At 38.3% G+C, this 18472-nt stretch overlaps 1 protein-coding gene across 1 annotated transcript; it reads left to right on the plus strand.

Annotated features, from left to right (window-relative positions):
• The first annotated feature begins 1510 nt into the window (after nt 1-1510).
• SMNDC1 (survival motor neuron domain containing 1) lies at nt 1511-10856 on the plus strand. Its single transcript, XM_006879945.1, has 5 exons — nt 1511-1636; nt 6180-6322; nt 7065-7226; nt 9140-9293; nt 10579-10856. The coding sequence occupies exons 1-5, from the start codon at nt 1517-1519 to the stop codon at nt 10714-10716; spliced, it is 717 nt and encodes a 238-aa protein (XP_006880007.1). The 5' UTR covers nt 1511-1516; the 3' UTR covers nt 10717-10856.
• The last annotated feature ends 7616 nt before the right edge of the window (nt 10857-18472 follow it).

An 18472-nucleotide genomic window follows, 5' to 3' on the forward strand; every position in this document is an offset into this window, starting at 1 on the left:
AATCCTGGCTTGCCTACCCACAGGGGCGCCTGTGTTCCATAGCAGGAAGGAATCGAGAATTTTTTTCTGAGCCTTGTCCATCATTTGGCACTTCTACCTCATCTTCTGCAGATAGAGATGCTCAGGTCACTGCTCAGAGGCTGAGCCCTGTCCTCTGTTGCCCGAGGATATGAGGATAAAAAAAGTCGGGAAGCCAAAGAGCAAGGATCTAACCAGGCACCTCCTGCAGGGGGAATAGGGGGCCTTGGGACAGGAGTGGGTTGGGATCCAAAGGCCTAAACCTACAGGAGTCAGGGCAGTAATGGGAGGACAGGCCTTGCATCTCAGGAAAGACTGAAATGGGGAGGAGAGCGGAGTGAGAAGGGCCCAAGCATACAGGAGCTCTGCTAAGGGTGTGGAGCTTCCAATCGGAAAGCTGCCTGGAGGGATGCCCATTCCTCAGGGAGAGGCTGGGAGAGCTGAGGACACACTACAGTCAGGTCAGCCCTCTTGCTAACAGGGGACCTTATGTGCCTTTCTCTGCATCTGTCCAGCCCAAAGGAGACGCAGGCAAGAAGCAGGAGAGGGGGAGATGAAGGCAGATTGCACATTTACCATCTCCGTAGATTTTTACCCCTCGCTCCCTGTGTTGGGAGGCTCTGATGGCAGGGGCACTCTCCGAGTCTTTCCAAGAGAGGCCAAAGGTGAGCTCATAGTTCTACTGTCAGTTTGCAGCCATCAGGAACTGCCTCTTGGTATCTCCATAATTTTGTCATTTCAGTGTCCCTGTTGTTAGGTGCTGTCCAGACTGCTGTGACTCATAGTGACCCCTGGAAAACCACCAGCTGTAGCACGGTGCTGCCGTCTTGTTGTCACACTGTTTCCTAGGCAACCAGCGCAGGATGGAAATTTTAAGAAAGAGGAGGGTTCTCGGAAATTTCTTATAAACCACTAATAAAGGGGTAATTCATGTCTTCTGCTTGGGAGAAGGAAGAATGAGCTGGGTTTATTAAGTGACACTTTACCTTAAAATGCTTAAAGGGTAGAATTGTGGTGTTTCTAAGGAAGAAAACACATTGGCACTGTTTTAAGTGACCAGTTTGCTCTGGGGAAGAGTCTATAGATAACGTGTCTTACTACATTAGTAGCTCAGGTAGAGCTTTCAATGTGGTTAACCTAAAACCATTTGCAGTTAGCTTTGTTTAAAAAGAAAGAAAATTTCTGGCATATTTTCCAACAGAATAGGATTTTTAGAAAAATACAGTTAGAATATCCCTTTCATTCATCTGTTTTTATTTTTTTCTCTTTCTATATGGAATTTGTCTATAATCTTCAGAATCCATTGCCTTCAAGGTTGTGCTTTGACTCACAGCTTTTCTCTGAACCAAAAATGAAGGTAATGGTGGTGAATTAAGCTACGTTAATAAGGAGTTGGGAACATAACTGGTAAGAATTAATGATGGCAGACAAGTAAATGGTATTTTATGGAGGCTTTTTGTGTGCAATTTTTATGACCTTTGACTCTCCTTCCCCTCAGATGGCAGAGGATCTAGCAAAACAACTGGCAAGCTACAAAGCTCAACTCCAGCAGGTTGAAGCTGCATTATCTGGAAATGGAGAAAACGAAGACTTACTAAAATTGAGGAAAGATTTACAAGTAAGTATGGAGAGGGGACATTTGGAGTTAAAATGACTTCTTAAGGCTATTTCTTTGGTTTTGAAGTGCTTTACTGCTTACAATCCCTTGGTACCCAGAGGACTTTTTTTGGGGTGTCTTTTCCATATATACATACTTATTTATGCACTCATAGGCACACATTACTCAGAAATAGGTTGTTTCCTCAGTATGTTTATGGATACGTTAAAATGAATGGGTTACCATTCTTATGTAAATCTTGTCTATGCTTAAACTTTTAAAAATAAGTTGATTTTGGAAGCCATCCAATTTTCAGGAGAGGAGATGCATATAAATTTGTAATGGAAGCTGATTCAGTTCATTTCAGGGCCACAGTTATTTGAAAATGAAATAAATAACATTTTGCGGATCTTTCAAAGATAATGAGTTCCACTCCATTTAAAAAAAAAATTAGAACGATAAATGGAGACTACTTTTCTGTATAAACTTGACATAGTTGTTTGGACTTAAGGCCAGTTTTACGGTGTAGTTATTGACAATTAAAAATCTCTCAAAAGCATAATCTAAATATTTTTGATTTTTCATCTTGAAAATTTGAGGACTTCCTTAAAATTCTTGACCCAGTTTCTAAAACTTGAATTGGCTTTATCTTGTTGAAATTTTCTCCCACCTTTTGTCCTACACTAACTCATTAAAAGGGGAGTTCTGGTGGCCTAGTGGCAAGAAGCTTCACTGCCAGCTGTAAGATACATAGTTCAAATCTCATCAGGAGCTCCACAGAACAAAGATGGTCATTCTCCTCCTGTGTGATTTAAAGCCTCTTAAAATGAGCTGTAGGATCAGCTGTGAGTTGTTTGACTCATCAGCGTACAATAACTCAATTATTAGTATCTTTGGTAGATTGAAATTGCAGATGAAAGAAAGAAATTTGAAGTAGGGACCATGTTTGGTATTCCGTTCAGAGTTTATGTAGATATAATTGAGTTGAATAATTTCAAGTTCAAATTCTAGGTTTATGTAAAATATCCTTAAAGTGACAGCAGTTGATTTTTTTTTTTAAAACTGCCCAGGAAACAGCTGGAATAATTTCAATATGTAGAAATAAATCCTATTGATTTCAGGATGCCATTCAATAAGAAAACAGTGTTTTGAGAGACACCTGTTTCCGGGTCTTCTGTAAAAACCCAGTCATGTTGATACCTGCCCATTTATTAATAACATGTCAGTATGCATTGATGGTGAAGAGATTTGGGAGACTGACCATTTGTTTGTTTATTCTTCATAAAATAACAGGTTTCTGCTTGCCTCAGATCCCAACCAGGTGGTTCCAGCTGGAATAAAACATTGTATCCTAGCGTGTTGCCTAGGCAGTGAGGGGAGGTTTTTGTGAAACTGGCAGGAGAGTTAGCAGAGGTTGAAAATAGAAGACCTTTTTAATTTAATGTTCCTCGGATAAATCATCATTAGAATCTGGTGAAAAATTTTGATAGACATTATAGTAAGCATATAAGTAAAATGACTTACCTGAGCTTAAAAAGCTGGGAGTCATTTCAGAAACCACTTAAAGAAGTGCTGTCCAGCAAAAAAAATCCAGTGATATGGTGGAAGATTAGGTTTGTACTGTGCAACCCCCCAGCCACATCTGTTTGTGGCTGTTGAATATTTGAAGTGTGGCTAGTGTGATTGAGGGAACTGGAGTTAAAATGGAGGGCTGTATCCTAACTTAAGTCCTAACTTTTCAGATAGTAATGTAGAATGTCTTATTGACTGATCTTGATCATGCTTTCTTTCTCTTTTATTCTGTCCTGGGGGAAAGTTAATTTGCTTACTAAATACAGATCTGTTTGAAGTAAAAGTACTCGCAGTGGAAGCCATCTTTTGTCTAGGTGAGATGGACATTGCCACAGGCTCTTCTTGCTTTCTCTTTTCTGATTTCTGTGGAGTAACTTTGTCCATGCCTGTCAAAGAGAAACCTGTGAGAATTGGAACACAGCTGGACTGCCTCCTTTTTCTGAAACTTGCAAATTTTCTGCCTTTGACCACTTTTTATTGTTTTACTTAAGTGGAAAAGATTTTTCTTCTTTGACAGTTTTTTACATTAAGCAGGTTCCAGCTTTCACAGTTTTACTGTATTTAACTCTTCCCCTAATACTTGAAAAGTCTGTTTCATTCTTCCCGTTTAGACTTAGTGGCCTCATTATTTTCATGTGTTTTTGACAATATGGTTTCTGCTTGCTTTTGTTTCTCCTAAAGGATCATATTCTGGTTGCACATGTATTTGCTCTTTATTTTCTTTCTCTACATTTTTCTCATTGACTTTCTTTTTCCTGTCAGTACTATCTTTTTAGAAGAATAAGGGTTACTCAGCAGGAGCACATCAGTCTCCTGAAAGCTAAACTGCCTTCCCCCCCCCACGCCCCCAAAAGAAAGAAAAATTAGTAAAATCCAAACCAACTGGCTGCCCAGGCAGGCTTGATAATCACAAGAATGGTCATTATATTAGGCTGTTTTGCTGACTAAACTGGTTCTAAAGGAGGCAGGGGTCAAGTCACTTGTCTCATATATTACAGTGGCTCTCTGCATCCCCGAAACGCCTTCCTTCAGTAAGCAGAGTGCTTGGGTGCACCCCCTTTGACCTGCTGATATGTAGATCACAACTCCTGATGCTTCCTGGAATTGCCGATTACTGTAACTGCTGCCCATCTGTCAAGGAGCAGTTTCAGAGCTCAGACTTGGGGGAGGAAAAGTAATTAATGGTATGTACCTTCAAGAACCCCCTCATACATAAAATAGTTCCTCTTTCTAATACTATGGTCCATGTGCACACCTGGAGAAAAATGTTCAGAAGATTATCTTAGTTTGCTGTAGAGGGGAGGTTTATAAGAAAATGGCCAACCTTACTGGATGCTATGAATAACTGCTATAAATGATAAAAAAAAGTAGGATCGTTTTGGTACTGTGCTCTGAAATAATTTATAATGTGCACAGCTTTTTGGGGTCCTTTTCTTTAATGAAATATGTTTTCCTTTTTGGACAAATACAGTGAAAACCTGTCCTAAGACAAACAGAATTTATAAAACTGGCGTAGATAAAATTCATGTTTGCTTTAATGGCTCAGTGATCTGTAGCACCTAGTGTATGTGTATACGTTATACCACATGATATGTAATTATGAAGGCTTTTGAGTAAGGTTGGTTGTTAATGCCGTTGGGTCAAGCACGACTCATAGCGACCCAATGAACCTGACTTTGAAAACAAAACTGGATCATTTACTCTCTTTGTATAGCATTTGCTCTAGTTGCTATTTTTGGTTTTGCAAAGAATTTTCTAATTAGAAGCCATTTGAATGGCCACTTCCAGTGATAAAACATCACCAGAAATTTACTAAATTCTTAAATCTGCATCTTCTAGTTAATACATTTGGGGTTTGGATTTTTAATTCATGAAACTAGCCTTTTCTCCAAAAACTTAAGGTTTTTTTCCCCTTCCTATCCCCTTTTGTTTGTGTTTTGTTTTGTTTTTTTAAAAAAAAAAGCTTGGGGGTTTCCCCCCGCAGAATTTGTAGGAGAGAAGTCATGTTTAACTTGCTTGCCTACCAAGCAGGAAAACTTTGATGGGAGTCAGGAGAAACTCAGAACAGAATTTAACTCTGGGAACTTTACTTCCCTAAATAAGCTGTATGGCCTTTGAGGTGCATTGTGTATAGTGTTTTGGTATGGATGCAAACTTTGTATCACTTAAGTGGTTGTTTTTTTAATTAGCATTAAATACCTTTGAATTAAAACAGTAAGTGTAACTTTGAAGTAGAAAAGTCTTGTCACATAAGAGGCATTGCCTGCCTATTTGTTAAACTTTATATTTTTCTTTCTAAATGAAGCTGTCTTTTAAAATACATGAAATATATTTAAAGATTAAGAAATTGGAGTATTTTAAATCTGCTCTAATCACTTAGTAAAACTTAGCAAACAAAAAATTACTGGTTTCTTTAAGATGTATTTTAGTACAAATCTGTGTGAACAGGTATATTATTGCTATTATTGGTGATGCCTCAAGTGTGTGTTGTTTTGGGGGGAGTGAAGAGTGGGCTAGGCCTTTACTCTTACTATCAGGCAATCACATGCATAGCAGGGCAGTTGTCTGAAACATGGCATTAATCAATGTGGTCTTAAACTTAGTTCAGTTTGTCACATTTGACCTCATTTTTCATCTTTATAGAGAGTGAGCGCATAGAACAAAGTTTAAGAATCCCATTTGTGTTTAATTAAATTGAAAGGCTATATTTTAGTTAGGAGCACAGACTAGAGACAAGACTGTTTTAATCCCTGTTCTGCCACTAACTAGTGGTATGAAATACTGAAAGTTAGTTTGTGTAAAGGAACAGTCACAGTGTCTACTTGATAGTGACAGTAGGGACTCTATATGGATTGCTATGTATAAAGCATTTTCTAGATGTTGTCTCGTATGAGAGCTGATGTCATAAAAAACAAAGAATTCACTTACAAGTTGTTCATAAGGTGGATTATGAAAATAACGTCTTATAATGTGTTTTGTTTTTCTTTTTCAGGAAGTTATAGAATTAACCAAAGACCTTCTTTCAACTCAACCTTCTGAAACTCTTACAAGTTCAGACAGTTTTGCTTCTACACAGCCCACTCATTCATGGAAAGTAGGCGACAAGTGTATGGCAATCTGGAGTGAAGATGGACAGTAAGTGTAGAAAAAAACCCCTCTAACTATAAGTGAAATAATAAAATACAGTGGTAAGATGCTTTATTCAGTGTGAGCTACCCTGTTTTAACTTTCTTTGGGAAGCTCTGGTGGCCTTGTAAGTAAGGAGCTGTACTGCCACAGGCAGGCCGTTTTCATCCACCAGCTGCTCTGCTGGAGAAAGATAGGCAGTCTCCTGATTTTTCTGAGGCTCTGAAAATCACTGGAGAGTCAGCTGTGGGTTGGTTCCATCTCGGCAGCAATGAACAGAAACATACACACATGCACATAACTAATAAGATTTCTGTACATTTGATTCTGGAGTGGTTAGTAATTTTTACCTGCAAATTAAATTTGGATTGAAAAATGGGCTTTTCTAAAACAAGAAAAAGGAAAATGAATGGTTGTTTTCCAAAAGAAATCCATATTCTTCTCAAACGGAAAACTTAAATTGTCTCAGACATCTGTGATGCACATACACTAATTTCTGTAAGAAACACCTCTTCTCCCCAAGCATTACAGCACACTCTGTGAGAGACTTTCCTGGCAGTATTTTCGTTAGAACTTTCATTTTTGTAAATGGGTAACTCCAGCTATTATTGGATCATCTTTGCCAAAAAGGCTATTTGATTACAGATGCTTCATGTTAGACACATGTAGTAATTGAATCTCTACAATGTAAGTCTTAAAGGTTGAGTACAAAACCTTTACTCACCTGCTTACAGCCATGATATCTTTGCAGGTGTTATGAAGCGGAGATCGAGGAGATCGATGAAGAGAACGGCACGGCTGCAATCACCTTTGCTGGCTACGGCAATGCTGAAGTGACCCCACTCCTGAATCTCAAGCCTGTGGAAGAAGGAAGGAAAGCGAAGGAGGACAGCGGCAACAAGCCCATGTCAAAGTGAGTGACCCTGACTGGTGTTTAACTCTTCTTCATTTAGATAGTTAGTGTAGTCTACAGAGAGAATTCATGCAGGCAGAGACCATTTACTGCTCTTTTGCAGATTTGATGGTGACATAAAGTGAGTGTCGTCCGAGTATGTATGCCTAGGTGAAGTGATGACGTTTTAGTTCACGTTTAGATGTTGAATAGCAAGCTCTGGTGGCCTAGTTAGTGGGGTGTTGTGCTGCCAGCTCACAGGCACGCCAGCGTTTCAAGTCCTCCAGCTGCTTCGCGGCATTAGATGGGCAGTCTCCACTCACGCAGGTTACAGCCTCTGAATACCCCCTGGAGGGTCGTCTCTGAGTCTCTTCTGACTGAATGGCAAGGAGTTTTTGAGCAGACATTAAACAAAGAAATACTTGGCAAAGTCCTAGGGAGTTGCAAACAGTTCACACGAAGATAGTTAACTAACCGAAAGGTTAGTGAATTGAGTCCACCTAGAGAAATCATCACCTGATGCTAAGTAAAAGTCAGCCCTTAAAGCCCCTAAGGAGCCGGTACTACTCTTGACACACAGACTGTATGGTTGGAATCTACGCTGTGACAAACTCTTTTTTTTTAAAATGGACCTGACTCAGATTCAGATGTTGGTGTCACATAAATGCACAAATAAATAAACATACAACAAAAATATAGAAGTAGTGAAGGGAACATAACAAGGGGAGGAATAGGTCAGATGAAAGGCAATATATGGCATATTGATTTATGTATTTGGGCTTAAATTCTGTCTCTTACAGGCTGTTCAAACTCTTCAGTTTTCTCCCCAAAAGTTGGAAACATAATTGTATGTATTTTAGAGGGTTGTGAGGATTAAATAATAGCATTAATAAGATCTACGGCACAATTCTCATCATTGCAGTAAGAACTCAGTGTATCTTTACTCTGAAAGAAAAGTGATGGGATCTTAAGAGATGATGGACTTAACTCATGGCAGAAACTTGAGGATTTGGAGGTATTTTGACAAGAAAAGATGTTTAAAGAGATAGAAACCAGGTCATAGGGAGCTCACAAGCCATGGGAATCTTTTAAATAGAGGGAATGAAGATGTGATGTACACTTGACATTTAAAATAGTCATTGGCCCTATAGAAAAGGTAGCTACTGCCATGATCCACAGACAAGATGATCACAACATAGGGAAGTGACAGCAAAGATAAAAACAAACAGTTGTGAAAAGTATTTTGACCTCTGTGTAAAAAGCTACGCTTAACTTCATAATGGGATTATAGGTTCCAGGAGAGTCTAGCTTTTATTGCTTCTCCTGAAGGCCTTCCTCGTTATACTATGAACGTTTGTGACTCTGACCTTAATTTAGAATAAAGGGGTTTTTGTTTTTGGGTTTTGGGGTGTTTTTTAAAAAAAAAAAAACACAAAACACAAACCTAGATGTTTCTATTAACTTTATAAGGTTATTAGCAATGATTTCTCTTTGTACTACTGTTCTAATATGAGCGAAATGGCATAGCTGCATGGGATTTCTTTATATATATTTACAGAAATACTTTTCTCCCTCCCCTAAATATATTTCTTTATCCCCCATCCCCCATGCTACTTATTAAACTGTCTAGTTGGAAATTTATAAAAGTTCAAATGACAATTTGTTGGAATTTTTACTTCTAAAACATAACTGGCAAAAGTTAAAACAGACTCTCTTATCTCATTGCTGTAGGTAATAGTTTTATGTTTGGAGCTTTGAAGCATATATCTACCTTTACTTTAGCAAAAAAGAAAAAAACACTTAGTAGTCCTGGGTGATTGGTATTAGTGCTGATGAGTTAACTGCTTTTATTCATGCAAAGAATATATAAGTTTATTCAGTTTATTTTTGCGTTGCTTAACTTCTGACCTACTGGAATTTTATCTCTCTTACAGAAAAGAAATGCTTGCCCAGCAACGTGAATATAAAAAGAAGAAAGCTTTGAAAAAAGCACAGAGAATAAAAGAACTTGAGCAAGAAAGAGAGGACCAGAAGGTGAAATGGCAACAGTTCAATAACAGAGCCTATTCTAAAAACAAAAAAGGCCAGGTTAGTAAATACTTTCAATCATATTCTATAAATTTGAAAAATGCAGCTGTCATTATTATGACTGAAAATATGATTAATATGACTGAAAGGTAATACATGGTAAATTACCTTAAAATAATTAGACTGTTGAAGTAAGAATTTAATTTTTGGTTTCATTTATTGGGAAATAGTCTATTAGTCACATGTCTGTATTATAAACATTTTGCATTTACATGAGAAATTACAGAAGTCTTTTAATAAACTAAAATTTGAAAATGATTTACTACCTACCTCTTACTTAGAGGCAGTTTACAGAATACTACCTGCTTGGTTAATGCGTCTAATGCTAACCAGCACTGGCAGAGCTCCGTTTTTTTTCAAAGAGCCCTGATTGGATTTCCTTGGCATACTTTTCTAAGTTATGTTGGGTAGAAAATAAGCCGTAGCATGCATGCATTCATTCATTCATTCAGATTCTGGCTTTCGCCCATGTTCTAGTTCTCATGCTGTTGAGGTAGCCCTTCCACTGATGGACATGATTCTGAGAAGCAGGACTTTATTTTCATGAAGATGTTTCTTTTATGAATAATGAGTAACAAAGGCTCAGGGACGTCACAGTGTAGACATGCTTATAGGCCCCATAGTGTAGACTTCATTTAGTGCCGCCAGGGTTCTTGTCATAGTAAAATGGATAATCATGGGTAAAATGCCTAAAATTAGCAGTTGGTCTACAAAGTTAAAATATTGACATAACTGAAAGCAAATGTTTGAAGTATTAATAGTGTTTAGAAATAATTTCTAAAAGTGAATGACTTGATCCTGGGACAAAACTCATACCCCTATGGCTCAACTTGCAGCCATGCTGTAGGTCTGTAAGGTACCCAGCACCAGCAGTGAGGCACTCAAGCCTTACACACTACCTGAGCATACTGGGTCCACAGATGAACATTTGCCCAAGGAGAAAACATGCAGGGAAAAATGGTAGGCTAGAATTAACAGAAAGGAGAATGGTAAGGCAGAAGTGAGAAAATTTCTATTATGTTGTGGGTATTAATGGTATTTTTTCTTAAAATATGATTGAATAAAAAAGTATGCTTTAAATGTTCACTGAAATAATAAATTGAAAGGCTTTTCAGCATGGTTTCCAGTTTCAGTACTTTTTATAATGAACAAAGCATTGCACTATTTGTTTTAATGTTGAAACGAGAGTGTTTACTGTTACTAAAATAGAATATTCTGGGGGATTTGCTGTGGTTTTTCTTTTCATCCTGAAATAATTAGCGTGATTTCTGTTTTCTCTCCATAGGTAAAGAGGAGTATTTTTGCTTCACCTGAGAGCGTAACTGGCAAGGTTGGAGTAGGAACGTGTGGAATTGCTGATAAACCTATGACCCAATACCAGGATACCTCTAAATACAACGTCAGGCATTTGATGCCTCAGTAATCAGAAAAACTGCTGGATTTCATCTCTGCAGGGCTTAACCTTTTTATCCTTATATTTTTCTAAAGGTAAATTATTTGTTAAGGTGAATAAGGAAGAGTATTATTGTCATTGACTTCAATAGAATGAAACTTGAAGAAGTTTCACTACGACTACCAGAGTTCCCTTAATCGGTTGAATAAAGTGACTTTTCTAGATAGATGCTGCTTAAATACAGCACCTAGATGAACTGTTGATCTTCCTAATGTCAATGTCAAAGATGTGTTTAACATAACATGGACTTTTCTGAAGCCTTGAACCTGGCACATTCTAGCTGTTCATTGGAAACATCAAGGTGTGTGTAAACATCTACTCACTGAAGAGATCTATTTTTGCCCTTAACCTTCAACTTAAACCTAGCTCTTCTTTAATTAAGCCTAAATATGCAGGCTGATTTGTAAATGCTATTATTTGTTTTGAGGTATTCCTTCAATAACTTAGTTTATAAATCTATCACGACATCTAAAATTGATTCAACTCATTCATGAGTTTGATGTAAGAAACCATGTTTAGGACCATCTGTCTTTTCCAAGTTACTTTTAGTTCCCCCCGCCCCTTTGTACATTTGCTTTTTGCTGTGTTAATTTTTCACTCGTTGTAGTGGTACTTTTTTTGGATGCATAACATTTATATGCGAAAACAAAAAGTAATGTATAGCCCTGTATACAGTGTAGATACTATTTTTGTAAAAAAAATAAAAATAAAAATACCCCCAAAAAACCAAGGCTAAATTAATGAACAAGAGTACTGAATGTTTTCACCATTAAAAATCTACTGTATTTCTTGTGCATTAATATGATTTCCTTGTGTATTATGTTCATGTAGCTGAGTTTTTAATTTTTGTTAACTAGATCAAGTTGTTAGCATTTACTGATGTACATGAACATCACAGTTCTCCTGAGTTAAATTTCAGCCAAATACATGTATAGAAAAAGATCTTAATGGAAGATGGACATTTTTAGAATGTGTGTTAATTTACGTTTTGTATTTTTAACTTTTATTAAAGTCCTTTTAAAATCCAAGGTGTGTTAGCCAAAGGTTGAACTCTTCAGCTGTCAGAGTTGGTGATTAAGCTACTATGTACGTAAACATCAGTGCTACAGGAAGTGAGTGTGTGATAAACGTTTCGCTCAATCCCTGAGTGTTCCTTCCATCAGAATTAAGAAATAAGACTACTAAAAAAAAAAGAAATAGACTACTAAAATACAAATCCCTTATATTTTTCTTAACTTAGTAAAATACAAATCCCATTTAAGGACTTTTCTGTGTATTGGGGTGTTTGTAAATTTTTGATGGAAAAAGCAAATTGTTAGAAGCCATCAAGTATGACTCAGAATCCCTATGAACATAATTTTTTAATAAGAAAGTTGGCGGAGTGAAACTGATGTGAATTAGAATTCTCTGTGTATCCCTGATACCTCCCTCTGTCTCACTGGTTTTTGCCTCTTCATGACCACAGGGTAGAACCTGTAGGACAGAAAGTTGACATTAAGTTTTCAAACCCTTAACCTGCAAACTTTAAAGCATATTTCCATTACCATTGTAAAAAGCACTTACATAGACCACCAATCAATAGTAGCCTTAGAAGGAGTCTTTTTCATTAAATAGCACAGGAAATAAATCTCTTGGATTTGTTGTATGACCACACCAAATAGGTTTTGATGAGCTCACCTTGGCACGGTTGGGATAATAGTTTAGCTGGTGTTTACAGAGCAAGGCTAGTGTAGATGAACTGTGGGCCTTCATTTCTGCACCTCAGCTTCTCCAGAAGGAAGAGAGAAGGAATAAAAAAGTTTTAAAATTAGTGACTCTCTAGCTTAAAATCGTAAGCCTTTCTTTCAAAGGCTTAGATGTGGCCTTTTAGAAAATCTCCCTGCATCAGGATGCTGCTGGTGTCTGGACTGTAAATGTGAGGACACTTGAGAAAATAGTATTTGTCACCAGGCTGAATTTGAGATGTTTCATGAACTGCATTTCGAAAAACATTTTAACTACAAGTGAAAGTGATGTCCATTAAAACCAGATATCCTTGATGACCTTAAGCTTTTTAACAAAATTTTGGTCTATCTGTGTCAAGAACAGGTAGTGAAAGCTCAAGAGATGGACTGAAATGTATTGATACAAGGCCCCAAATTTTGATGGCTGGTTCCCTTTATTTTCACCATCAAGGGAAGAACCCAGAATGTTTATTTTAGTAATTACAAATGTTCTTTGAATGAACAGCCAGGATGACTGCCTTGGGTTTTTTTTTTTGGCTGTTGAATAGAAATACTCATCCCATAGGTTGAAAAGATTTCACAGAGGAGCCTGGTGGCATCGCTCCCTCCATTTTGGGCCGCTAACAAGAGTCAGCTGTTGGAATCCACCAGCTGTTCTGCAGCACAACAGGCGCTCTCCCTGGTAAAGAGCGATGGTTTTCAGAAGCCCACGGAGGGCTGCTAGGAATCAGAATTACAGGATGGTCCCATCATTGCTTAGGATTTCAGTTCCCAGTTAGGCTAGGTTTCCATATGTTATCGTTCAGAACAAGGAGGGGTGCAAGTTATAAAATCACCACAGTGCTTGTTTGGGGGGGGGACCTCTGGTGCAGATGTGCTGATCCAAGACTATTCCATTTTGCCACTTTGACTTCACCGGTGGCGGTCGGTCTTCCCGTGATTTGGCATCTTGGAATCCCAGTGGAGGCTCACTCATGACTACGTTTTGACTGGATGTCAAGGAGTTTTGAATGTTGAAAAAAAAATTATTTCCTGTGTCTAGATCCTACCCGAGACCTATCCCAAGCCAAGGCATTTTTCTCCTTTTAGCAGCCACTACCAGTGATTCTGATGTGCATACCTGGCGAAGGTCCAGTGTAAACAGCAGTTTGATTTTTCAAATGGTCTTGTCTTTAGCTCGAAGATTAACTGCTTCCGTTTAAAACTCATTTTTATAGGTGCTTGGTTTTCACTGCAATCCCAGAGGTACACAGTTTGAATCCACCAGATGCTCTTTAAAACAGGGCAAAAATAGCAAGGAGAACCCAACAGGTGAGGTAAAGGAAAAGGCTGGATTTGCAAGTCGTTCAGCATGTCTACAAGTAATTTAAGAAGGGATGTTCTGTAAGGTATTTTTAAAGTTTTTACTTTTTTGCCTCCCATTTGTATGCTAATGGAAAGAAAAGGAAACCTATTAAAACAATGTCCTTAGAAGGGCCAGAAATCCAGTCAGCATCTACTAAATCAGTGAATATATTCCAAAGCAACCAATTAGTATCAGTGGCAATTTTTATGTTCAGCAGGACATAGAAACATTCTTTGTATTTAGGATTTTACAGTTGTAAGTTAAAACTTTAATTTTTACTGCAGTGGAGAGAAAATCATAGTAGACAAGTAACAGGTGATGACATAATCATTTATCTCAGCTCTGCTCCTGTAAGAAATTTAAGAGGTGCAGAAATCAATTCTGTAGTTAAGACATTTGAAGAATTTTTTCATTTAACCAAGGAAATAAAATGAGGGTGTTAGGTTTGTGAAGATTTGCCTTTTTAGTTTGTCTAGAGAAGTAAAGATTGCCAGGTGGAACTATTTGAAAAAAGACCACATTTTGGATACAAATCATCTTTCCACTCTCTGGCAGTAAAAACTGGCAACTGATTTCCCTCTAACACACCTTGCCAGTTCTTTTTTAGGAAACCAGTACAGACCACGAACACTAAGTTATCATTTCTTCCATTTGGTTATTTGTGTAACATCAAGCATAGCTACTAAAGGGGAGACATTAATACTCGTCGTTACTTAAGGCCCAAACTGATGGTTATTTTGTTGGTTTGTGATTTTCCTTCCTCAGTGAAACTGATGTGTATGTTTTTCCCAGTTCAAGCCCTGGGTTTGACCTTAGCGCGATGCAGTGAATTTCTGACCAAAGCAAAGAATTGAGGCTTGGAGGAAACACTGGCTCCACATGCCACTAGAGTTGATGACTGTGGTTGACAACTAGCCTAGACGTTAAGATGCCAACTGCCCACTTTCTCATTACTAAGCAGCTGTAGGAACTGAGGCCCAAGAAGCCTTGTCATTCTTTTGCCTGGAGTTTTTTCCCCCCTCAAAAAAAGGACCTTACTGAGCTTTCAGGGGTAGTTCAGTAAAGATGTCCATTTACAGTTGACTTCTTCGATAATACTGTGTACATTTTCAATATTTTGTGGCTCTGTGTTTAATGTTTATTCATGAATACTATTTTTTAAGATCTAAAATAAAATGTTAATGATTACACTAGCATTAAAGACTTAGAAGCATTTTTTTTAAGAGCTGAGAAAAAGGAACATACTCCAGAATTGCAGGTACTTGGCAGTATTTTAAAAGAACTTCATTTTAACCATTTCCCATTAATAATCTGGGACTTCACAGAAAGGTATAAGCAGAAACATACAGTTGTAGCTAGTACATACATTTGGAAGTATTCTCTGGCATATTCCACAAGAAAATCAGTTTTTTATTTAGATCTGGTACATGGGCCAAGAATTCTTAGCTTTTTGCTTTTTTCCTGGCAAGGCCAACACCAAATATTAAAACTAGGGCACTTAACTGTTATGCAATGCTTACTAACTGTGATATGGCCCCAAGTGCAAGTCCTTCTTTAGCAAGATCAAGCAATCAGTAAAACTGGTGCTTTTCCAGTCTTCTTCCAAAGCCTTTAAAGAGTCTCACTGCCATCAAGTTGATTACAACTCAGTGGCCCATTATCAGGTTTCTGGGGCTGTAAATCTTAGGGGAAGAGACAGCCCTTACCCCTGCAGCATTCTGGGGGATGTGAATTGCCAGAGACCCCAGGTCTGGAGGTTGGCTGCTAAAGCCACAAAGTAAACCACTAGAATGTTCACATTTTTGTTTCAAGAGTTACATGACATTGTAGGCTATTTTTAAGGGCAATAGCACAATTTAAATTGGATTAAAACCTTTGTTCACACTTAAAGCTGGCTTTGTATGTTGTCTGGGTAAGTGGTTTGGGAATTTCAGGTGGAAGGATAACACAAAAATGGGGAAATGCCAGTGATTTTAAATAAAAGAATGTAAACACATAAATAGAAAAAAAAAACCTTTCAAGAAGTTAAACATTTTCTTGTGCAAAATGTGGCCAGAAATAATGAGACTAACACTAGGGGCTTTACAGTTGTGCTATTGGGTTAGAAAAGGCATTTTGTAGAATCCTCACTCGAACCAGATCACAATAGCTTTTATCACCTTTCTCTGGTGGCACAGTAATTAAGCACCCACCAGGGTTCATCAGCGTAAGGTCATTATAGGCATTTACATATCAGGTATCCTAAGCTGTACATAGTAAGAGGAGGAGACTGCCCGTTCTCCCTTGTAGCTGTCAGTGGATTCTAACTTTCAGAGTGGTGTAGCCTTTGGTTAACAGCACAACTCCATACCTTAATGGAAACTTAAGAACTGAAAATCATTTGGGTTAGAGTAACAATAACTCCCTGCTAGTTGAATAAAGCTGTCCTGCAGGGTTTCTGAGGCTGTAAATCTTAAACCTACTGTTGTACCAGATAGTCCATAAAATGTTATTTGAGGAACAAAATGATGAATGGCTTTGTGTAACTTGGAGCACTTTTAACAGTTGTGGTGCTGGAGAAGAGTGTTGAACATAGGTCCTGGACTATCCAGTAACAAACGTGTCTGTCTTGCAGAGGATAAAACCAGGCTGCTCTATGGAGGCAAGGATTTTGAGGCTCTGTCTCACTTTGGGCAAGTGCCCTGGAGGGACCAGTCCTCGGAGAGGGGCAGCATGAGAGAGGAAGACCCTCGATGAAATGGATTGAACTGACTCAGTGACTGGAGAAATGGGATTAGGTCTGTGTTAAGATGAGATTGGCTCAGGATAGGGAGGGAAGGTTTCAGAGCTGGGATACACAGTCACTTGTATGACTTGATGGCATACATAGGAGATTTATCAGTGGACACCTGTTTCAATTGTACAACAGAAAACAAATGATGAAACTACCGTGCACTCCTGACTGCTGACAGACTGCCAAGATACACAGGTACGTGTAAGGAGCCTCTCAAAGGTAGGGATGTTCACCCATGATGTGTAAGGAGCCTCTCAAAGGTAGGGATGTTCACCCATGACGTGTAAGGTAGCCTCTCAAAGGTAGGGATGTTCACCCATGACGTGTAAGGAGCCTCTCAAAGGTGGGATCCTCATCCATAACCTTCCTTCATAGAAAAGGATGGCACATGGCGAGAGTAAGACCTTCACCCAAGTAGACACAGTGGGCTTGATTGGTCGAGATGATGATGATGGCTGTTCCGCTTAGTTGATGGGATCACTAGGAGCTGAGTTGACTCAAAGGCACCTAACACACACATTCTTCATTCACAACTTTTTATTTCTTGTGGTTAATTTTGTATATTCAAGTTTGATTTTCTTTTTAAAAAAGAATACTCTTTTCTATACTCTTCCCTCCCTGAGAACAGGGTAGACCCAGGGGAGAAGTACCTGAGGGGGCAGCGGAAATGCACACTGTCGGTTTGGAACCCCCATCTTAAACGGCAGCACCTCAAGTTCACCTGAATGAAGTCCCAGATTTCAGTGCTAGGCAAAAGGATGCACATGAATGTCATGGGAGTCATAAAATAGAAGGCTGGTTATCAGCTTCCATTTCCTCTCCACCAGAGAGTCTTCAAGTCTCATTTGGGAAAGGAAAAATTTCAGTAAAATTCTACAAAGTAGCATCATGACTTGGCTGGGAGTAACCATAAATGAAACCAGAAATCAATTACCTGGGCCGAAAAAATTTAGTTTGTCTTTTTTTTTTTTTCCATTAAGTCTCCAGCACCTCAAGTAGCAGGTTTTAATAATAGATTTTTAGAGGCATGCAGTTTTCACACACATCTACCTCAGAATCTGCCACTCAAACAGTACAAATCAAGGATAAAATATTTCTGGAGGCACAGGAAGAACACAAGAACAAGTATATGCTCAGACTTCATACACAGAAGCAGTGAATGCTGTTCAAGTGCTACTTTTTACAAAGCATAGTCTCACATTAACACACAACTCAACTGCACTGCTAAATATGGTTGTCTTTATTTTCTTCTTCCTTGCCCAGCCCTATCTAAAACATAAAATAGAACTACAGGACCGAAATTAACAACCCATTAAAAACAGCAATAAGTTATGAAAATCATAAAGCTTTTTTTTTCCTTTTTTGTTTTTTAAAGTAATTAAGGGTAGTTAAATTACTTAAAGTATACAAAGTTCAAACAGCCAGGGGGTGAGGTCTCCAGAAGGCTTGGGGGGGGGTGGGGATTAGGGCAAAGAACCAGAGAGGAACCTGGGAGTTGAGAAGACACAGGAAGCACACGACATCAAAGTGCAGGCTAGAAACTTCACGTTAAAATAACATTTCTGAAAATATCTGTAAGAGCGACATTAGGACCTGCACGGTAGGACTGTGAGGAAGGAGAGAGACTGCCTGTAGGAAAACGGGAGGAGATCCTGACACTAAAATGAGACAAGTGCTGAACTTAACTATGTTAACTACGATAGTCTACTAGAGATACCAGATGGTTAAAAGCTGATAAAGGGTAATGATTCTAAAGAAAACAAAAACATTAGCATTGACCTTTCCTCTACCTAACCCAGACCTCATTCATACTGTGCACTATAAAGAGTGAGGTGTGAGGTGTTTTATATTATCAAATGCTGCATCAAAATAGATGAATTTTTT

The sequence above is a fragment of the Elephantulus edwardii genome, unplaced genomic scaffold (assembly GCF_000299155.1).
Source record: "Elephantulus edwardii isolate Elephantulus edwardi_28Jun2011 unplaced genomic scaffold, EleEdw1.0 scaffold00006, whole genome shotgun sequence".
Lineage (NCBI taxonomy): Eukaryota > Metazoa > Chordata > Mammalia > Macroscelidea > Macroscelididae > Elephantulus > Elephantulus edwardii.